This window comes from Mastomys coucha, unplaced genomic scaffold, assembly GCF_008632895.1.
Source record: "Mastomys coucha isolate ucsf_1 unplaced genomic scaffold, UCSF_Mcou_1 pScaffold9, whole genome shotgun sequence".
Classification (NCBI taxonomy): Eukaryota; Metazoa; Chordata; class Mammalia; order Rodentia; family Muridae; genus Mastomys; species Mastomys coucha.
The window spans coordinates 27,343,469-27,367,338 of NW_022196915.1; the positions used below are offsets into that span (position 1 = coordinate 27,343,469).

General features: G+C 44.5%; 1 protein-coding gene across 1 annotated transcript in view; it reads right to left on the reverse strand.

Moving 5' to 3' along the window:
• The window catches only part of Sh2d4b (SH2 domain containing 4B), an 81,886-nt gene extending 70,223 nt beyond the window's left edge, over nucleotides 1–11,663 (reverse strand). The window contains exon 1 of the mRNA XM_031362835.1: nucleotides 11,411–11,663. Coding sequence (XP_031218695.1) covers nucleotides 11,411–11,594 — 184 coding nt within the window. The 5' untranslated portion in view covers nucleotides 11,595–11,663. The remainder of the gene's footprint in view (nucleotides 1–11,410) is intronic.
• Between the last annotated feature and the right edge of the window lie 12,207 nt (nucleotides 11,664–23,870).

Below are 23,870 nucleotides of genomic sequence, written 5' to 3' on the forward strand. Positions count from 1 at the left end.
AAAAAAAAAAAGTTTTTCTGTAGAGGCATATAAACAAATAACATCCAGAATATCCAGTTGTAATGAATAATCTGAAGTAAGCTCACCCCTCTCCACTACACCTAGGAGGGGCATGAAAACATTCCAAGAGCAGTTCCACGTTTCAAGAAACTGAGGTCTGTTTTCTTGGAGTTATCTCACAAGCACTACAATTTTCATAGGACTCCATTCTTGGACTATGTTCTAACAATTGGATAGCATGGCACCAACACTGCCTGGCACAGTAAAAAAACATCGGGTAGCAAGGAGGAAACACTGCATCGCATTGCGAAGACACTACATAGCATCAGGGAGATGCTGGATAGCATGGGGGGACACTGCTTGCAAATCAACAGCATGAGGAACTTTTCATCTGGAACAGTGTGCACAGAGTAGCAAGTGATGGAGAGAATGGCCCTGCCTCTAGTTCACTTGCTGGTTCCAGATCGACTTTCCTTAAAATCTTGAGATTCTGATACATTACTTGAAAGGAATCCTCTTTTCCATAAGATATCTTCACCAATATGCCTGAGGACATAACCTGATGTCTGGTGAATAGAGCACAGGAATCTCTCATTGTAAAGACACATTGCATATAATAAGTACTTACTACATGTGCATAGGATTAATTGCATACTGTGCTGGTGAATTTTTTATTACACTCATTTCTCTATCTGTACATGTGTATGTATATGTTTGGGTGTGCATGATACAGAACATATGTCTAGGTCAGAAGCCAAGTTGCAAGCATCCCTTCCTGGAGATCAAACTGAGGTTCTCATGCTTGGTAACAAACAGCCTCACCTGCTGAGCCCCCTCCTCTGCCCTGAGATGGTTAATTTCATATGACTACAGGGTTAGATATGGTGCTGAGATGCCTGTTATGTCGTCTCAGTATTACACTAAAGGATTTATTAGTAGTTACAATCAGTTGACCTTTAATAGAGCACATGGGCCTCCATGATGTAGCAGGCCTCATCCAATCAGCTATAAGCCTTGGGAAAGGAAGAAGAAAACCAAGGTTTCCCCAAGACGACTCTAATCTGGAACTGCTGCCTGAGTTTCAAGGCCACAGATGTTAGACTTACTATTCCCTGTAAAACAATTTCTTAAAATAAAGTTGTAAATACATTTCCATTCTAATGGCTCTATATCTCTGGAGAATCCAGACTTAGAAATATGCTAACTAGCTGGCCATAAAATGACTGAATCATACCTTCTAGGCAGTAAGGAACCAGGAGACACTGGGGACCACAAGATACCATGTACAGCTTACCCACCATGTCCATGCTCCACTCCTAAGGGTAAAAACCTGTGTGGCTTTATAACATCTCTCAGAGAATCCTGTAGGTAGGTGGCCCGAACAACAGGTGTGTTCCCTGAATGTAGGTGTCATTTGTTCTAAGCTATAAATTTGATCTTCTAGGAAAACAAAAATAACTTGATGAGGTGTAAAAGCAGTATTGTTAAGCTATTGCAAGTCAATAACTTAATAGCATATCGGGTTTCACTGGGGCCATCTCATTTCATCTTCCCCACGAGGCCAGGGCATATGCCCTGTTATCATCTTCGGTTGACACAGACACTTGAGTATCTTGCCTAGGCCAAATTAATGCATGGAAACAGCCACAGTTAGTGAGTGTGCGGAGCCAAAATTCAAATCAGTTACTGAATGTCATGCTGACATAAATAATACAAAGTCCCAGGATAATGTAAATGTCAGGTCAGTAGTATAGCTTATCTTACATTGTATTCCACAGACTTCACCATTGGTTATCCAGGGCTCTCTCTAAGCTCTGATGATAATATAGCCCTCCAACCCAGCCCCTCCCATTCCACCCTCAGACTATGTGGCCTGCTGAAGGGGAATGTCTTAGGACTTGCTACAGTTATCACTGAGAAATTCACATTATTCTAGCATCTCCAGCCCTAGCCCCTTATCTAGAATTTCTTAAGGACCGGAACAACAGAAACAGTATGCCAGTGAGAAGCTGGGGACCCTAATCTCTGTCCTGTTCCTTATTAGCACGGTATTCCCACTTAGGACAATGTCTGAGGCACTAATCATTTACTTTGTCAGAGGAGAGGGTTGCATATATTAAAGGACTGGATGTGCTAAGTCTTCAGTATCTCACAAATTCTACATATCAGAACTCAACTTTGACAACCAGAAGATAAGCACACCGATGAAATAGGATAGAGATAAATGATCCCTGATACTTTAGATAATTTTGAAGTGACTTGGAGAAGACTGATATGAAAACAAGTCCAAAGAATTTAGACCTCAGGTCTAATGTAAAGACCTACTTCCGTATGGAATACACCCCAAGAAGCACTGCAGATTCTTACATGAGGAAATAACTAGAAAGCAACAGTGTTCGCTACCCTGAAAGACAGAGAAGCTGCGCGGCAGCCATCTGCAGGCTGCTACTTCCCGTCAGAGCTGGAACGGAGACCTGGGATCAGATTACAAGGTGATGTAATCAGCTGGTTGCCTTTCCTAAGAACTGTCCTGGCTGGCCTCCGGGCTGGAGGGGGAAGCAGGGCAGAGTCTCTGACACAAAGAAAGAGAAAGTAAATCTGGGCAGCTCAGTCCGGGAGCTTGCGCTGGGACTCTGTACCAGTCAGGAAAGACAGCTGCCGCCATGCAGGGAACCCAACTCAAGAGCTCTGCAAGAAGAGCTTACACTTAACTGAGCCACCTCTCCAGATGCAATCTTTCTTTTTCCTTCAGTCTGGGATTCCATCCCATGGACTGGTGCTACCCATATTCAGGGTGTGTATTCCTACCTCAAAAAGAAAAGAGAGGAAAAAAAACAAAAACTGTGAGACCTAGAGCAAGGGCTCTGCCCTCCCGCCCCGCCTCGCATCTCTCTTAATGTAATATTTTTATTTCTTCAGGAATTTCATATCATACATACATCACACTTATTTCCTAGTGCTTCCATGTCCACCTCCCACCTTTGTGACCTCTCTCAAATTAAAAAAAAAAAAAAAAAAAAAAAAAAAGAAGTCCAATTTGTGTTATCTACATACTCATTGTAGCATGGTCAAACTTTTAGTGGCCTCCCTCTTAAACAGAACTGAGTTGTTCCCCTGCATCCCTGTCAGAAGTCAGCAACCGTGGAGAGCTAACATCAACATCCTTAACACACTTTTTTTAAAAAAAAAAAAAGATTTATTTATTTTATGTATGTGAGTACACTGTAGCTGTGCAGATGGTTATGAGCCTTAATGTGGTTGCTGGAGACTGAATGTTTAGGACCTCTGCTCGCTCTGGCCAACCCCGATGCTTGCTCCCACTGAGTCCCTGCTTGCTTCTGCCCAAAGATAAAAGTACACTGTAGCTGTCTTCAGATACACCAGAAGAGGGCGTCAGATCTCATCACAGGTGATGATGAGCCACCATGTGGTTGTTGGGATTTGAACTCAGGACCTTCGGAAGAGCAGTCAGTGCTCTTACCCATCGAGCCATCTCACAAGCCCTTTATCACACTTTTTAAGAGTTCTCTTCCATGGTTTCCTATTTAGGTTGCTATTTTGTTCTTTTCTGGGGTGGGGGAAGTTGGGTTGGGAGTAGGTTTGTCTCTTAAATGAATATAAACCCTGTCAAGTTGACATTAAGATTAGCCACCACAACCTGTGAGGTTGTGGGCCTTTCTGCATCCTCACTGTGATTTAAAGTAGTTCTTTATGAACTGCTTGTTTTGATATTTTCTTACTTTTTCTCTTAATTGCCTTTTCCTAATTGATTTGGAAAACTTGCTTATATTTCCTGAATATTAATTCTTCGTCTGTTCTATGTGTTATAAATCATTTCCTCCAGTGTATCTTCTGTTTTGTTCTTTTAAGAATTTTTATTTGTGCGTGCAGATGCTTGCATATGTGTATGATCTCTGTGTGAGAGCAGTTGTGTGTGTGCCATAGCATGAACAATGGAGGAGAAAGGACAACTTCTGGGAATTGATTCTCTCTTCCTATTGTGTCTTGATTATGGTCTCACTTGCTTCAGCCATGTTGCATACCATGCTTCAGGGCAGCTGGACTAGTCTCCCATCTCAGCTTCCCACCTTGAGGTAGGAATAATCGACTCAAGGTGCAAAGCCACAGCACATGGCTTTGTTTGTTTGTTTGTTTTGTTTTGTTTTTTTGTTTTTCGAGACAGGTTTTCTCTGTGTAGCCCTGGCTGTCCTGGAACTCACCCTGTAGACCAGGCTGGCCTCAAACTCAGAAATCCACCCACCTGTGCCTCCCAAGTGCTGGGCTTAAAGGCGTGCGCTACTACCGCCCGGCAGCATATGACTTTTTAATGTGGGCTCCAGAGGTTAAATTCAAGTTATCAGGCTTGCACAAAAACTTCTACCCACTGAATCATCTTGATGGCCTTTGTCATTTTCAAAACTATCAAGGAGATAGTTTTTGATTTAATGATGTTTTTCTTTATTTGCCTTGTTCTACGTATTAAACATCTTTATTTTACATTTTTCTTTTATTGGCCTAATAACTGTGCTATACTTTTGCTTTTTGGTAGGCTGGCTTTTACTTATCTTTAATGTGCCTTTTCAGGAGCTGAAGCAGTAGCTTAGCAATTAAAAGCACTGGCTGGACCTAGGTTCGGTTCCCGCAAGGCAGTTCATGACCCTCTATGACTCTAATTCCAGAAGATCTGATGCTTCTTCTAGCCTTCGAGGGTACTGCACCAACATGGTAATACAGAAACATATATACATTCAGGGGAACACTCATACACATAAAATGAAAATAATAACATCTCAAAAAATAAACAGATAGATAAAAGTCTTTTGTATAGACAGAAAAAAAAAACTGTAATAAAATGCTTGTGCTGAGGCAGAACGAGTAGAAACTTTAATCATAGCAGGTCTATCCCAGTTCCCTGATTACTTACCCAGTGCAGACTGATAAGCCTTCCTGAGATTCATCTGCCAAATTAAAATAGAGCTCAATTCTCACTTTATCAATTCAAAGACAGTTCTTAACATTTCTGCAATTAGAATGTGTCTTACAATCAACAGTACATCATGACTTAATTCATAAAATACATACAGGGGCAGCTTCTGAGTAAGAAGGTGAGACTAAACAGGATTAACCCAAGCCTGGCAGGGTGAGTTCTTCTCAAGGAATATAGTTGCTATTGTTTTGCTGGCTTCCCAGTACTCTTTGCTTCTGAGCTTCCAACACTCACTTGCTGAGGACCCCTTCATGATCCCCATATCAAAAGCTCTCAGCTGACACTCCATGTAGATTCATGTAAGAGGAGGTTCTGATGCTAACATCCTGTTCTCCAATTGGTTCTTGATTTGTCAGTAAAGAAGGCTGGAGGCCAGTTGCTGGTTGGAAGGTACAGGCAGGACTTCTGGGTCCCAGGAGAAAATGGCAGATGCAGGGAAAGAGAGAGGAAATTTTTTTCTTCCATGCTTTGGAGGAAGAGGAACACAGCAATCATGTGAGATCTTGAGGGGAGCTAGGACCTGTGGCCTCCACGACAGGCAGGTGGCCAAGGATGTTTAGCAGGGGTTAGGGTGAGACTAGCACCTGAAATTTAGGGCAAGTGGAGAGACAGAGATAATAAAATTGGTAAAGGCACAATTTTCCAGGTGGGAGATAGTAACACCCAGCAAATGTGCCTAGAAGACAAGTTGTAAAGTAACAAACTATGTGTGTCTTTTATTTTCAGATTCAAGGGTCTCAGGTGGAACCTGGTAGTGTGGTCACCTCCCAGAGCAAAGGCAAGCAGAACAAAAGGGAAGCGGGGAGGGGCCAGTAGTAAGCCTGGTCCCAGAGCTAAAGGTGGTAGCTTAAAACTACACGCAACAGATTCAGATTATCTGCATCTTGTATTTAAGGGTTCCACACAAAGTGACTCTTTCTCCATAGCTTCAAAAAGTGTGCCTCATCCCTGGGGTTACCCACACCTGTCAGAAGTGCTGTTACCACCCTCCCTACAAATGACTCCATACTCCTTCACAACAGGAGTTCTGCTCTTCTATTGACACTCTCACTGCGTAGCTGGTATATCCAGAGGGTTATAGCTTCTGAAAGGCTGGCATGGAGGTAGGGAGCTGTGGACCTTGGTGATTTTTGACAAATGGGGCTGCCTCGGGAGATTTGGGGAAGGCAAAACAGGAATAGAAATGAGCCAGTTGAAAAGAACTGGAGGCCATCAGTTGGTGTTATGTGTTTAGGGTAGGCACAACGAATTCTGCAAGCTGGCCCATTAACTACTCATAACCACTTACACAGGAACATAGTTTTAGCAACTCTCTCTCCCAGTACAGAGGAAAGACTGAGCTGCAGGAGGGAAGTGATGTGGCCAGTGATGCTGAAACTGTACCACTAAGATGCTGACTCACTGGCTGCTGTCCTACCATCCTGGATGTGGTTTTAGGATAGAATATGAGCCACAAAGTGAGTATCAAAGTCAAAGCCATGAGCCTGGTGGAACAACAATTTGTGGAAGGCCCACTACATCATACAAAACAAACAGGTACAGCACCTAGGTCTGGCTATGAGAGATTTTCTTGATGTCACAAACTATCAGCAAAATGCATGAACATACACCAATCTTAATACTGCCTTTCAGAGACTACCAGCTTTGGTCTATTGTTCTGACCATGTGTAGGAACAGTAAGAACTAGGATCATTCCAGATCATAGGCTACTCCTACTATTCTCAGAAGACCGAAGCAGTTCTCAGTGGAGTATGTTCCATGTCCATCATAAAACTATGTCTTCATTTCACCCACAAGAATGTTTATCAACATCCCAAAAAGCAAAGGAGGTCTTCTGGGAAGATTGACTTTCTTCCCATTTAGCCTCCACATTGAAAATACACTTTCAAATCACACTAGGAGTGATGGCTTGAGGGACCCAGAAAAAGGTTAAGATACTATCTAGTATTCTAAGCTACACCCCTATCTCCCAGACTTTAGAATAACTGAGGTTGACCAAGCAGAGATGTCTTTCTCTCATACCACTAAATCAGGAAAGAACAGAGATGAGTGTAACCTGCTTCTTATGCTATGTGACTATATGGTAAAGACATTTTTTGAATCCCCCCATTACTGTTAAAAAGCTTTGTTACTCCCATTGTAAGGTGAATTCCAATGTTATCCCACTAGGTGATAAAATCCAAGTGACACGGTCCCATCCAAGCCATAAACACTTTTAAAAATAGCATCAACACAACCCAAGAGTAGAAGAACCAAGACAGTTATGCTCTTAAACACCTCAAGAATTTATCTCTAGCCCCAAGGGAGTAGGAGGGAGCAAGATTCCCAACTTGAAGTTTTGGTGTCACCAAGAGGAACAAAGAGAAAGGGGGTAATTACACAGATCCCACAAATGTTAGGGTAGGTAGATGAAATCTTGCAGAAGCATAGTTATGACACTATCCTAGAGTCTCGAGATGACAACACAACTTTCTGTTGAACAACAAATGGTCAACCACAACAATTGACTCCACTGAGTCACTGAACAAAAGCAGTTAATATGACAGCAGATGAGTAGACTTTCAATCTGTGCAGTCTCCTTCTGCTGCAACTGGATCTGGAGATGGCTACAAAGGAGTGTCTCATAGTGATAAAAACAATGTGTATGCCCAATGTCCTCTCCTTCCCCTTACAATAGAGGTCTAAGCTGTCATTCCAGCTTATTTCTGTGGTCCCATCTGTGTGTCTGAGAGTTGGGAAAGTCACAGAGTTTTGTGAACTAGAATGATCTATGTTCCCTGAGTTTACTCACAGCCTCATCAAATATAACTAGAGAAAGACTAAGACACACTTTGCCCCAACCGCCATCAGAGTATGACCTGAAGCCACAGATAGTGAATTCAGGTCTACTAGAGGCTGAGAAATTTTCCCAGTAAAGAAAGAAGCTCAATGGGGACAATGACCAGAAGGAACATAATAACATATTCGATTGAGCATGCCTGAGCAGTGTTGTACAGAGAGATCCCAAGAGGCCAGAATACATCTCAACAGGGACACAGGAGATGTGTCATGCAGAACAAATTAGGAGAATGGAGACTGGGAAAGTATGCGCATATGTAGGGAAGGAAAAGACCCAATAGATGGATGTTTCTCCTTTTTGCTACCACATAGATGCCTTACATGATATCTGGCTCCTGGTACTTGTGTCAAATGTGTACACTATGATCTTTCTGTTCAAACTTCCAAAGGCTAAACTCTATGCAGTCCATCAATGTGAATAAGTGGGATAAGTGATTGAATGGGTGAATGGCTAGACAAGAGAACAAGTGACAGATTTTTCATTTAATTGGAGCTCTAAGACCAGAAGGAATTATAAAGGAAAATATGTTTTGAGACTATAGGTCAAAGCCATGGAATGTGTATTTGACTCTCAGCATCTGGGTGGCCTTGGCTGTACTCTATCTGTTCTATGAGGCTCAGCACTCCCACTTGAAGTAGAGTCATAGGTCCTTGCCTTCATGTATGTGAAGCCTTCACATGAGGAGCCTTCAGTTATATACCTCAACAAAGCTCTCACAGGCTGTAGGGCCTTCAATACCTTCATGATTCTAGGACAGGAATCAGGCACTATGTCGTCTCACCGCTCCAGCAAAAAGCTTTTTGGCTCCTGGGACAGAGCCAGTTTCTCCCCTAGAACTCTCCAGAGTCAAGCCCAAGGAGTTTCCAGGGGTAGCATTGAAGCACGGAGCTAAAATCTGAAAGGGATTTTGGCCTAGGATACGTACATTCCTCAGCTAGTCCCCTCTCTTTTGTATTCTTTATAAATCACAAACGCAATTACTCAGAAAAGAATCTTCTGCACCAAAACCCCAAATGAGTTTAATATATAATTTAGATATGAAAATATAGATGTCAGTGTATGATGAATCTCCACATAAATATTTTTGCAGTTAAATTTTTAGGCATCTGTCTTCTTCCCAATGGACTTGCCAGACAGATGTGAGGCCTCAGGACTCAGGCTGAGTAGGGATGGAAAGCCTTGGTGTGTAGACTGTCACAGCTTGTGATTTGGTTGCCAGAGCACTGAGCCCAGACTTTGCAGCAGCCACCTAAAGTCATGTCAGAGCTCTGTCACCACCTCTGGGAGTGTGTGTCAGGGGGAGTGAGGAACACATGCTCAGGGGGAATGTTCTTGCTATTTCTTATTCAGAACAGGTATTTAACATTGTCCTAGCTCAATTCTCAGTCTCAAGGAAGGAAAACACAGTGAACTTCCAGCAGTTTGGAATCTACTGGGAGAGTCACACAAGGGAATGGTGAATAACAATGTCAGGGTGGCAATGCTACAGCTGGAGTTGGTCCTATGTGCCAGAAAGGTACAGAGGAGTAAGTCCTCCCTGAACCAATGACATCTCCCAAGACTCCAGGGGCAGGAGCAATAGATAAAACTAAAGAACATTACCAACAGTAAGAAAAACATGAGAGTGGACATGATGAGGTGGTACCATCATGCCTGCAGAATGTATTGGGGCAGACCAACATCAAGGTTAGATTAGAAGGTGGAAGCCAGGCCACCAACAGGCCTACATTTTGGCCTGGGTTGAACTCTTTGAACAGATCAAAGCTAACACTTTACTTGGTGAATAGATGGAGACAAGTAAGGGAGAGCACAGGGCAAAAAAGAAAGCGCGTGGATTTGTGCGGCAAAGGATAGAGTCGGGGCTATGTGCTTTACTAAAAAGGTATCCCTTACGTTCTAAGGGACTAGAACTCTTGTTGGACTTTACAGCCAGACTTAGTAACATACTTTGAGGTCACTGAAGACTTAAGATCACTATCCAACTCTGTACTCAGTCTGTTTGTTTAATCTGCCTTTAAGAGGACAATACAACAACCAACCTTAATTACCTTGGATTTCCCACATATTCAACTTTTACAACCTAAGCTAATGCATAGCTGTAATCTTAATCCATCTGGCATTAGTGAACTGCACCAAGTTTTAGCCTTTGAAACTTTGAATAGATGGATCATAGGGCATTTGGTCGACTGAAGTAGAACCAGGAGCCCAGTGTCATACAAGGTAGCTCCCATGCATGCACCTCCCTCGAGTGATGCGTATGTTTTGGTATGTGTGTTATAATCAATTTCTGAAAGAGCAAATATAAGTTGAAACCAATTTCATAAAATGAATATCACTAAAAATGTTGAATGCAATATATGAATGTTGATGGGTAAATAGCGATGTTTGTAGTGCTATTTGTTATATGGGTCAGTTAGGGTCAGTGACTTAATCTCTTGTAACACTTTATTAAAGATTTCTGTGAAGTACCCATTATCCCTTTCCCCATGTGATGTTTTCTGTATTTTTTAATAAAAGAGAGAACAAACTGTTAGGGACAGACACACCCACAGAGAGACAGGGACAAAGAGATTCACAAAACAGCCTTCAGGCAAGCACATAATCAGACTCATACAACAGACAGATAGCAATGGAAGATGCAGGGAGATAGAAGATTCAAATCTGGGCTCACTCTTGATCAAATGACACCAAGAGAAAATGCTTCATTGATCTTTGTACTTAATGCATGCGGCACCAGCACATTATTGTAATGTTTTCAAAGGGACCATAAAGTGAGTACAACTCTCCGTAGCAGAATCCTGAATGTGCAAGGTGCGCTAGCACACCTGATGCTGGCTAGAGGTCCCAAGTAGGTCTGTTAGCACCAGTACGTGGCTTTAACTGACAAATGACTTTGAATACAGAGTACCTGAAAGACAGGTTGGGTCTTTGCTTCTTGCCTGAAGTTGCTGTTACCGTTTGGAGATGATGACCCATTGGACGAGGAAATTTCCTGCCATCCTTCTGACAGGTGTGCAGTAGGATTATAAACACAACCCACAGCATCCACTCACATGAAAATGTATATACACTGTGGGCTATGATACAGAGTATAGACCTAAGCTGAAAGCCAGAGTCTAAATGCCAGGAAGGAAGGACCTAGTTGTCTTCAACGTGCTCTGACTAGAACTGTTAGTGAGGGCGGAGAATATGCCCTTGGTCTGGGCATATACCTTAGTGGCAGAATACACAAGGCCTTAGACTCAATTCCCAGAATCAGAAAGAGAAAGAAGACAAGTGTTCCCTATTATCTACCATGCAATTGTCAAACATCAATTTCCACAGTGCCTTCTTTGAATTGAGGCCTTATACAAGACAAAGCAAGTCAACATTTCCCCAGCCCATCTGGGTCCTGCGTAGTCCCTACCACATTCTTCTCCTATAATCCTGGTTGGAAGCCCAAGCGAGTGGGACTAAAGGCCCCAGCACAAGGGTTCCAGATCCCCAGTCTTTATCACACTAGTGCCCATAAGAAAGGAGAGCCCAATCTTGACTTGCTAACTTCTTCATTATTAGTGAAGATTTGATGACCCAAAGCCACATACCTCTCTTGACCTTTGCCGGTCTGAGGCCCTCTGCCTGAGCCAGGGTCTCCCACACCTCCCGTTCCCTCCAACGCCGAAGCTGCTCCTCTCGCATCTTATAGAAGAGGATGTGCTTTTGCACATCGCTGAGCTCAGCCAGAAGCTCTGGGTCGATGTACATGTCTTGCAGGATCTGCTGCAGCATGTTGCTGTGGGGAACACACGCTAGAATACAGCCAGTCAGAACTCCGAGGCTAGGCAGATCCCTGGGCCAGGCCAATGCCTTGAGAGAATTGCGCCCTAGCTCCTCATTTCGGAGCCATTCCAGATGTCCTTTCCTTGTAGAGCATCTTTGTTCTGTCTCAGCTCCCAGACAGTGATGAATTCATATCGGTCAGGACAGCATTATTCACCCAAGCAGCAAAAAACAAAACAAAACAAAACAAAACAAAACACAAAAAAACAAACAAAACAAAACAAACAAAAAAGAGCTCTGAGGGGAAGCAGAGGCAGAGAGCTGTCTCGTCCTGGGTTCCTCTTAAGATCACTTATCATTAGATCACTGCATTTCAGCAGTGCCTTGTGTTGTGGCTTCACCTGGGGTCCTGCGACAATAAGGGTCCAAACCTCTGCTCAGACCCAAATCCACCTGGGATGGTAGGTGTTGAGTGATCTGTTAGTGGAAGGTAACAATGACACCAGCTGTATCAGTGACACTGGCCTGGCCAGCTGAGAACTGATCCCTCCCCTGCAGATAAGAGGGGGTGGGGAAGAAGTTGTTTTGCCTACTAATTCCGTTTGAGCCAATGTCAAACAGATGCCTATGAAGCTTTCAAAACCTTCGGGGACCCTGGATGCCACATTGTAACTGCTTCACTGTGAATAACCTTCCTCATTTCAGGGCACCTGGAAGATTGTGGTACTACTCTTTAAACTGCCTTAGGGGAGGAAATGCCTTCCCTCCTATCTGTTTTGGATTCAAAGTGGAGAGCAAAATGGACTTAGTAGAGGAACTGTAGGGTTATTACCACTGTGTTCCTGACCATAAAGATGACATCATTTCCTCTTTCCCTAGAGCAGACTTTTAAACTCTGCATGTGCTTAAAGACAGAGCTCTCCTGTTGTTGATATCTTTGTTGTCCAAGTCCTCCACCACAAAGCAAACTTGCTGTTCTGCTTTAAGAGAAGCGCACAGGTTTTTGCTTTGAGGAAGCAAACACCTCTGGCTTGGAGGGTCGGTAGGAGCTGCTACGGCTGAGATCTGAGGCTCCCTTTCTAATATGCTTGCTTGCAGAGATGTTCACAGGCACCTCTTTATCCAGACAGGAAAGCCAAGGAAGGTAGTGCATGCCTAGGGCTCTGCTAGCCAGCAAGTGGCTGCACCAGCGCTCCACCCAGGTTTCAAATTTGGCGTCCTCTTGGGAGTTTAAAGCTGCAACCCTATCCGGAGGAAACAGGCAGGATCTGGCACTGTGAGCCGGTTGGATTGGTGGTATTAGTGTGTCCACTTCCCTAAAGATGGAAGATGGATCCCGCAACCGAGAGGCATGGAAGAGACCAGGCATGGAAGAGACCATGTTGCCAGTCTGAATCTTTGCCCCTCTACAAGACTTGACAGGAAGGTAAGCAGAACTCAGACATCTCACCAGTTAAGACCACAGGGTCAAAAAGGAATGTGGCAGCCAGGCACCCTCCTCTCGGGGTCAGTCCCTGTGTGCTGGGTGTGACTCAGAACTGAAAGCCACCACATGGGAAGTCCTACTGAGACTGAACTGTGACTTTGCTCTGGATTTATGACTTCTACTGACTGCCCCCATTAACGCTCTGGCTCCCCTCAGTGCCAGGCCAGCCATTCTTCCCCAGCCTACCCCTTGCCTCTCATTGGGTTATTTTTGTCTTTCTTGCTGTGTGTGCTGGTTAATTTCTATCACTTTGACACAAGCTAGAGTCACCTAGGAAGGGAAACCTCAATCCGATGAATTGTCTAAGACAAGTCTAAGAGCTCATTGCTGATTGCTGTGGGTGGACTCAGCCCACTGTGCCATAGGCTGGTGGGCTTGATCTGTGGAAGAAAGGTAGCTGAGCAAGCACGAGGAAGAAAATCAAGAAGCAGCCTTCCTGGTGCTTTCTGCTTCCGTCCCTGCACTGGCATTCCTTGGTGATACAGTGTTTGCTGTAAAATGAAATAAACCTTTTCCTCTCTCAAGCTGGTTTTGGTCAGCGTTTTATCACAACAATAGGGAAGCAAATTGGGACACTGGTGAACCAAAAGCATCTAGCCTCTTTCTGTGTGCCCAGATTCTTAAAAGAACAAGACAGAAGGCAGAGAGAACACCATTAAAAGCAGAGGAATGGGTCAGCTGTTCAGGGTTCCAGTCCTTTGAAAGTCCTGGGATTTGTAAAAGAATAGGAGGAGTGACTCCCGCTAGTGCTACTGAGGCTCTGTCTGCGGGGGAGGAGTGCTCCCTGGCTATCCCAGGTCAGTGGGGCAGGAGGCCAATTGACACCAAATCCATGGACTTGACCCAGCCACGGGCTGTATCAGATTTCTGGAACACTAAGGGGGCGGTTCCTCCACACTAGGCGCCGCGGACGCCCTCATCATCGTGTTCCTCAGGCCGCGTCTGGCTTGGCGCGCCCCCTGCCGGACGCACTGGACCACAATTCTAGCAAGGCAGGCCAGGTGCAGCGGCAGGACTCGAACGCAGCCGCATCTTCAGACAGGTTATATTTTTGGTTTTATTTTTCATTGGCTGAAGTGGTCCCTGTTGCAAGTTGACACCATAGCTTGCGGGACAAGTCTGTTGTGCAAGTTTCTGGAAACCACCTGGATGTCCCTAAGTTGGGAAACACTATTCTTGTTACAAAGAACGAAGACATCAGTTGTCTGGAGGAGGAAAAAAACACCCAGGGCAGATAAAGGTGAAAGGGCAAAACATGAGGGATATGTCCACAGTGTGATTTGTTTTAAAAATGTGTTTGAACTTCTGGGAAGTAGACTTGGGAGAGGGCAGAAATGGTGAGAGAAATTATGTTTCATTATTTCTGTGCAAACAAAGAGAAACATACAGAAAATTACACACCTAATTGGTTTCTTCTTAGAGAATAGGGGTTGACTGCTGTACAATAAGTTAGATAGTCTCATATATAATACATATGATTAAAGTCAAATGTATTTCAGAATTCCTAAAATGTGCTCTACAAACACCACACCAGGAAATCAGCTCCCATGAAGCTCACTACCAGAAAGAGCCCTGTAGGCAAAGCCAGGCTTCCCTATCCTGGGGAAGTCAGGAGGGCACCTGGGTTCCTGAGCTGGACAAAAGCTTTGAGGAAGCTGAGAGGAAGTGTTAAAGAGAAGGCACTGAAAGAAGTTTGCAGGGAGATACCCCTCCATACCCCCATAGATGTACCTCATACCGACCTAGAACTGGCTATGTAATTGCAGGGGGTCCTTGAACATCCGATCCTTTCCAAGTGCTGGATTTACTGGCGTGTGCTACCACACCCAGTTTTATGAAACTTGTGTTGGGAGTTGAAATCAGGGGCTTAAGCACATCACCAACTCTGCTTTTAGAACAAGTCAATGCATGTTAGTTACTTTTCTGAGTAAAATCCAGTTCCTAAAGCCTAAAGCCAAGTCCTGACAGGGTCCTCAAGATCCCCAGTGAGCTGCATTGATGGTCCCTCCCACCAGTATGACTGACTGCAGCCTGCTGGCATCCCCCTGGGCCAATCACTACCTGGCTACTCAGCACACACAGCAGATTCCACATCCCTAGGTCCAAGGCTTATCAGTCTGCCTAGGACCCACTTGGCTCCTCCCCAAATCCCAATCTTTGTTCATGCGTATCTTCTTCTTCGGCAATGCTGGAAATCAAACCCAGGGCTTTACACTGTATGGGCTCTAGTATGGATCTACCTTCTCAGACCAGCTCCATTTGTTCACCACCCTGTGCTCCTGACTCTTCCCACTCACTTCCTCTGCTCTGTGTTTTTCCTTAGCATTTAACTGTGTAAACCACTACTTTACTTATTGATTTGTTTCTGTATTTTTGTCTGTCTCCCTGCTAGATAATAAGCAACCACCAGCAGGTGTTTTCGTCTGCTTCACGGTGTAGAAAGAACACTGCTGAGTAGTCCTGGATAAACATCTATAGGAAAAAAGCAAAGGCTGGGGAGACAGTTCTGTTGTAATTTCTTAACATGCACACAAACCTGGGCTTGATACTCAGCATCATGTAAACCAGGAATAGTGTGGTGCACACTTCTAATATCAGAACGTGAGCAGTGATGGTGGGAAGACCAAGAGTTCAGAGTCATAGTCAGCTTTTGGCAAGTTTGAGAATGGCCTGGACTACATGAGACCATGATTCAAAACAAGGAGGCGGGGAGACGAGGAAAGAACTTTCTAGGTAGAACTGACCAGAGCCTGAGAAAATGTCGTGGAGTCCAGTCGCTGGATACTTGGACCCTGTAGTCAAAAGAAGATGGCTGAATGGCCCTGCCATAAGCTACTCGGCCTGGCTTCACAGTCATCCCTGAATGTATATCGTCAACAAGGCAATGATGGCTAGAGGACTCCATCATCCTAACTACAGGCAAGCCCATGCGGAATAACTACTGAAAGACCAGTGGCAGGACAGTCCTGCTTATATATTTTCCACCTGCCCTGGTACAATGTCACTGAGGAAGCTGCTCCCAAGAGCACACTTCAGATCTCAGTTGTACAGTCCAAGAGCTCTGCGAAAGACAACAGCAACTTCCACCCCATTGCCAGTAAACATAGGAACAGTACCAAACATAAGAAACATGACAGGCAACAGGGCACATAACTATAATCCCAACACTTGGGAGGCTGAAGTGGAGAACCTAGACCAGCCTAGGTTATATAAAAGACTCTGTCTCCACTGGGGAGGGGGGCAGGAAAATCATCAGTGTCCCTGCACCTATATATATGCAGTCAATACTTAGAACATCCTATGTGAAAAGCAGATCCTTCCTACATAGGAACCACGTATAAAACACAAAACACTGGGAACAAACTTAACCTGTGGGGGTGGATAAACAAAGTAGACATCTTTGATGATAGGATATCTACCTACATGTAGCCTAGGTATAAGCCACATTCATCATCAGCATTGTTGTGTTGCAGCATTTTCTCTGTCCAATCACATTAGGGCAGTGACAGGCCTGTGATTGGACAGGAATAGAGAGGTGGAGCTAGAAGTGGAGGTGGAAAGAGGAGGGGGAAGGTAGCAGAGGATCATCATCAGAGAGGCAGAGGAAGATGACGATTTCAGACCCCACATGGTTATAACAACCAAGTTAAGGTTTTTACAAGGTTAGGATAATTGGGTTAAAACATTGTCTTTATCATTGGGCTCCGAAATTATTTTATTGGCATCTTGTAAATTGTGGTCTTATTGTTATATAAACCTGATTAGATAATTAAGTCTTAAGAGTCATGCTTTACCAGGTACTTGATGCTAGATGAATGATTGTTGGGGGGAAGGGGGTGTAAAGTATTGCACATGAGCCAGATGTTGCTGCTAGCTGGGAAAAAATAGCAAGAGCCCTCCAGGACATAGTGTTGTGGCTGGACGGTACCAGTACTAGAACGTGGTCTGGCAGGAAAGAGAGTTTGTGGGGTGGGTTCATTTTTAATATTTTCCGCAATATTGTTGGTATCAGGAACCAGCTTTGCAGATCACTTCCAAACCCAATGATGTCACCCACAGATGACAGGGACCTGTGCATCTATTGCCATGGCAATCGCATACATTCCCAGAGTCCACTTCCTACCTTTACCTATGAGCAGTTACATCACAGCCTAAATAAAAGGCAGATGCTCCCTGGCCTTGGTCCCTCTTTCTTATCTCTCTTTTCCCCTTTGTCTCCGTCACGCCCTCTTTGCCCCTGCCCCTACAATAAGCCTTAGCCACATGGAACTGCATTGGTCTGGTGTGGTCTGTCCAGAAGCCAGACGCAATTCCAACACAACAAGCATGACTCAGTATTGGCCTGGAGATATGCAACAGTCAGTAAAGTGTTTGCCTTGTAAAGATGAGGACCTGAATTCTTCACTTCAGAATACACAGTATTTAAAAAAAAAAAAAAAATGGAGATGTGGTGGCATAGACCCCTGTAATTCCAGTTCTGGGGAGACAGAGACAGGCAGACCCTTGAGGGTGACCAGTCAGCCTAGCGTATTTGGTAAAGTCCAGGCCAGTAAAACACTATCTTGAAAACAAGGAGTATGGTGGGAGTAGGGGAGGTGATGGCTCAGTGTGTAAAAGCTTTATCCCCTGCCCAGACAACCTGAATTCAATCCCCACATGATCGGAGAGAGACAACCCCCAAAGTTGTCTCTCAACTTTCACACACAAATTTTGTAGTATGCATGTGCTACACACACACACACAGAGTGAGAGGAGGGGAGAGCACAAAGCTCAAGGCTGAAAGCCAACCAGACTTGCATAGCCCAAGGCTTCTCAGGTAGTCCTCTTTTGTAACTCAGTTTCCTTGTCTGTATATAGGTAGGCTGTCAAGTCACTTTTGTCCTCATTAACTGGATAGAGATGGTATGAGTAAGTGATCTTGTGAATTTGGTTCTTCTGATGCACTCTGATGTGCCTGGCTCCTTGATATGCTATATCAAAATAACCAGGAATTGACAAATTTTCTCTGCCGAGCAAACCCCACGTAGTCCTCTTGTTAGAAGAAAGTCTTATGTGCTAAGTGGGCATTTGACTCTAGTTCCTTTCATCCTCGAAAATTCGAGAAAGTTGACTGGGTTTTTTGTTTGGCTGTTTTTTTGGTGTTTGGTTGGTTTGTTTGCTAGTTACCAACTGTGGCTGATGGCCTTCAAAATTCCTTGCAGAGCAAGAAACTCTATGCAGTAGGAAAGAGTGGCTTGTTGCAGAGACAACATCAAGACCCTCACTGGCTCTCTAAATTCTGATTTCTCACTATTCTTCCCTACATAGGAAGCCTGTAAACTACTTTTTGTTTGAGCAGGGATCAGCCCTAGGCGATCAATGTGTTCTGACCCCAGCTCTCCACCACAGCTGGAATTTGGAGACCCAACTATCTTATCATGGGTTCTGTAGAGGTCAGGAAATGACACAAAGAACCAGGAACCTGGGCCTTTCCTGATGCCATTTCTCACAGGAAATCCTCCTAGACCCCTGAATTCATCCTTGCTGGATGTAGGTTCTACTGGAGATAAGTAGTAATTCAGTCCCTTTTCCTTTGCCTCACTGGGGATAGCCAGACACAGTGGAAAAAATCATTCTAGAGGAAAAAGTGCATTGTCTGCTCATAGGTGATCCTTTATGCCTGCACTAGTTTATGGAATAGGAAGGAAGCCCAGAAGCCCCCAAAGGTGAATGGTCTGAATGGTGAAAAGCAAGCCTAACTCCTCTCTGGTCCTCACTCTGCTCCTAACCAGCAACATGGAAATGCAGGAGGTGGAACCACAGAATAGAAGGAGCCTAGGTCCTCTGAGAGGTGGCAGAGCAGAGCATTCACAAGTCTACCTCCAAAAGCCACGAGGACGTATGAAAACAGTAAGAAGTAAACTAACTTTTTCCAGGCAACCCCTCAGACTTTCAAGGTGTTTAATGGTTAATCTCACTCAAATCATGTATGACAGCTTCCAAACTTCTGTATCAGTCACCTGAAACCTGAGCTCCATCAGACTATGACTCCATAAACCTGGTGGACCATCGCATGTGTAATTTTCACAAGCTGTAGTATTTGTACCTGTACACATTGTAGTGTGATACTGAAGCTACTAGTGTGGGGATCACACTGTGAGAGTCATTGTCTTAATTCCCAGTGTTGAAATTATAGCACTCTTTCCCCCTTTGCCAAGGACAGAGAACTCATTTTTTGACCTTTATTTACTTTAGGCAGTGCCAACACCTCCCTCCAATACCTGCTGATGCCCTTTGATCTCTGATTGTGTCCTATGAGTGCCACCAATAGGGAGGGAGAACAGTCTCTGGAGAGGAAATCCTGGCTTGTAAATCAGGATGATTTACACAACACTTCCCAGCTTCATGGCATCCACAGGTTCTATAAGCTGAATCCTCTTCCTCTCATATAAAATGAAGAAAGTCAAGTTAGTGCCCTCCTCCATCTGTCCCCTCAAAACTGACAATCATGAAAGAGGGACAGAAAGACTGTGAGATACAAAGGTCAGGAAGGAGCAGAGAGAGAAACTGTCTTTTGGACATGACTGGGCTCAAAGCAGCTGTGGTTGCCTGTATAAGACCTACACAAAATCAAGCCAATCAACAGTCAAGCATGGAGGAGTTCACAAGCACCCCTTACTGAAGCACTAATCATAGCTAATGGCTTCTTCCCTCCAGGGTCAGCTTTCACTGAGGGTTTCACTCCTGACAGATTGATTACACTCCACTGGAGTGACCCCATGCTCGTGAGAACACGAGCAGCACGCAGTGGACTTGGTGGGTTAAAGAGAGGTGGGGGCGGATCTGGGGAGAGTAGGGGAGGATATGACCAAAACACATTGTATAAAATTATTAAAGAATAAAAACATACTTTAAAATACACGTCTTTGCTAGTTCTAAGAATTACGCTGCAGGGAAGGAAGAAGATTCACCAGCCAGGCTGGGAACCCCTACATCTGAGATTCTTCGAACATTCACTACAGAGTCTATACTGTTCTACCAAAGTCCTCAAGTGTTGACAGCTTAAACAAACCTCAAAATGCAGCTGTGTTCAAAAAGAGACTCTAATATGGATGGTGCAAAGAGTCTTCTGCAGAACCAGTGCAGAAGGGTCAGGGGAGGGATATCCAAGTGTCCTGATGGGCATCAGACTGAAAGCATTAGCATATCTGGCGGTAACTTTCAGACCAGGTGGCTTGACAACTCTAGAAGCACTCCCTTCTCAGAGATCAACTCATGAAAATCTCACTCCTGGATTTGGCCAGAGGGAGCTGGGAAGAAATTTGGAATAAACAAAGGTTCTGGTTGTCACCAATGAAAACCTGTGTCCCTCAGGACATACCCTAACGGCTGAGTCTGCATCTAGACTGCTCTTCCTTTGAGTATCTTACAACTATGCTGCAGAGTTAATGCAGACTTATTCTTGTGGACAGATGTGCAGACAGCATACCCAAATGGGATTCAGCAGATCCTTGTGTATTGAAAGTCCGTTCTGGTACAGCTTTCTCCCATGTGGATTGATGCTTTGTTGTGATTTCTCCTTTGAATTGGTTGTTCACCTTTGCACCTCCCTCAACCAATGAACTAAAATTTTAAAAATCTTCATATGTGCTTATCTATATTTATGAGTCCTTAAAGAGAAACGTCCTTTACAGAGTGCCTGAGAAGAACCATTGCTTCTTGGGCCTTTCCTGGTGCCTTTTCCCACAGGAAATCCTCCCAGACTCCCCTCAGTCCATGAAACACAAAAACCATCACCTGTTGATTTCTATGGCCCTAGCCAGGAGTCAATGTTTCCTCACACACCTTCAGGGACCAGGGACAGGTTGCTAGGTCCCTGTGTGAGGCCACTCCAATATTTTCATATGGCCCACAGCTGTGCTGAGTTTATGCCATAAAAACAAATCTAAAAGGAGATACCATCACAATGATTCATCTTGCTCAAAGGTGATGACTGTTTAGGCTTAAGGGGAAAATGCATAAACTTATTACCCAGGCATCTTTACAAGGACAGAAGGCCAGAGTGGCTGGTCAAGAAGGGTGAGGAGGAAGAAGAGAATGCAGGCCCTGCCATGAAGCTGAGCTGGAGTCCCAAGGGAGAAGACTGCACATTCCCATTGCTTCTAGGAAAACAGAATGATAACTTTTCCTGACTCCCACATTTTTCCCTACATTTTCAATACCAGATTTTCTTGGTGCCCAGGAAAGCACACAGAAGCCACCCATGTTCTGGTTTCACAGCCTGGTTATTCATGGAAGGTGGGAAGGACAGGCTTTCCCACTGGAGGGAAGGAGCGAGTAACCTCCCCCTGAGAATACTAGCACTTCCCTGGGCATGTCTCCCTGCCACGAGGGGAATGAGATAGAGGGTGTCTCAACCATGCAATCATGATGGCCCAGTTCCCAGAACACGCTTGCACCCAGCTCACCACAACTACACCAACATTTTAGCTCTCTCTTTTACTCTGAGCTCCTCTAGGCTTCTTATTCATCCTAGGCTCCAACACCCCACCCCCAAAGAGTTTTGGGGATTCAAAAGCAACTTTACTTGTGTAGGTTTCTGGCAGGATCCATACTCCAGTAAGAATGAGTGTCCCCCATCCCCACCCACTACTCTTATAGCACAGAAAGTAAGCAGATCTTGAGTTCCAAAGTCCTGCTGAGGTTCCCAGCAAATCTCAAAGACTCATTCCTAAAGCGAGAAGAGATGTGACGGCTTTTGTTTCTGCTTACCTCAGAACTCTGTGTGACATTCATCATGGGTAGCTCTGCTTGTGGGGATGTAGCTTCAGATAAACATCCCTATGTTAAATGTTAAACATGTCACCACAAGGGAAAGGGCTAGTATTCCCATTAAAAAAAAGAAGAAGAAGAAGAAGAAGAAAAGAAATGTGGCAGCTGTGGGCATTCATCCACACACCAGCAGTAAGCAATGACCTGGCCTGTCACCACCCAGCCCTACAACCCACTAACATGTGGACACCTTCCTGGAGAATTCCCTTTAGGGGGAAAAAACAAACAAACAAACAAATATCTAAATCCTCTTAAGTGATTAAGTGATTTGGATAACAAGCACTGCAGTTTTTGTTTGTTCCCTCTGTGCATGACTCCTGTGTATCTAGGTACAATGTGGATACATTCTTGTGTGTCACTGAGCATGTGAGCATGGCACACCACATACATGCAGGCCAGAGGACAACCTCTGGTGTTGGTCCTCCCCTTCCACCTTGAGAGAGGCTCTCTTTGTTCTTCTACGGAATAGGCCAGACTAGCTGACTCCCAAGCTTCCTGGGATTTTTCCTGTCTACACCTTGCCTGTCTTGGTAGAAACAGTGGGATTGCAGACATTCATGCAAATGCAGGTCCTCAACACTTACCCAAAAAGTCCCTTTATCCACAGCACCATTTCCCCAGCCCCTACTGCAGGGGTTTTTGTGGTTTTGTTTTAGTTTGTTTGTTTTCAAATAAACACCGTAAGAGCAAAGCCCACAGGAGAATGAAGGGAAATTCACAGCCTTCCCAGCATCCTACAGGGTTCATTTCCTACCATGTGTGAGAAGCAGAAGGCGCAGATATGGGGGGAGGATGACCTTCCGTCCTTGACCTCACCACCATGATGCCCCATCACGGAGGCTGGAGGCAGTCTCCGGTGGAGGGGTTCCCCCCACCCCCACCCCAGTCACTGAAGATGAAGACACTGTGGCAGACAGTGAAAAGGAAACCAGATCCTGCTGACCTCACTGAGCCACTTGGATCACAGCAACCCTGAAACTCACGCTGCCTGTGGACTTTCCAGTTTCAGGAGCCAAAACCCTCCACTCATTGTTCAGGTTGGGTTAATAGGGTTTTCTGTTACCTGGGACTGCAAACATAATCCCCTGGAGAGCAACATCCACTTACTGTGTGTCTTGACCAAACGAGTGTACCTGATCAATATATTACATAAAAAGAGCTACAGAAAGCTGAAAGAAAAGAAAAAAACAAAAGACTCCCATTTGGATGAAAATCCAAAGACGCTTTCCCGAAGGATCCTTAACAGTAGTTGTCTTTGGGTAACAGAAAACATACTCTTCACTTTGCACCATTTAGATAGCTTCTACTTATGTTTAAAAAAGGATGAAACTTAAAAGTCTGAGGTGACAAAAAGGATGGTCCAAGGTGATAATTTAGTTTGGTAGTCATTAAGCTATGTTTTTGAAGCCCCTGCTGGGATATGAGGCACAGAATACAGAAGAAAGCCAAATGAAGAAATAATTCTCAGAGCTCTGCAGGGAGTGGCTGTGTCCTCTCACTCCAAAAACCAGCATCCCCCACAGGCATTCCATAACAAATCTCCTGAAGCTCTCCCAGGATTTTGCCTTTTTTAAAAGTTTTACTTATTATGTATACATGGGTAATTTGCTTGCCTCTGTGTATATGTACAACACAAGTGCACATAGTGTCTAGAGATACCAAAAAGAGGGTGCTGGAGTCGCAAGCAGTTGTGTGCTACCATGTGTGTGCTGGGAGCCAAACCCCTCCTCTGGAAGATCAACCAGTGCTCTTAATTCCTAAGCCATTTCTCTTGCCCCTAGCCCCAGTCTTATAATGCTCATTTGACATTTTCCAGAGGGTCCTTGGAGACACCAAAAGTAACTGACCAAAGGGAGATCCCCTTCTACGCGGCTTTGAGAATGAAGGGCACTTCTACACACTACATAAATCAACTCAGCTCAGAAGGCTTGCCACCGCCACCTACCCTGGGTATTCAACACAAGCACCTCAACTAAGACCACGGTGGG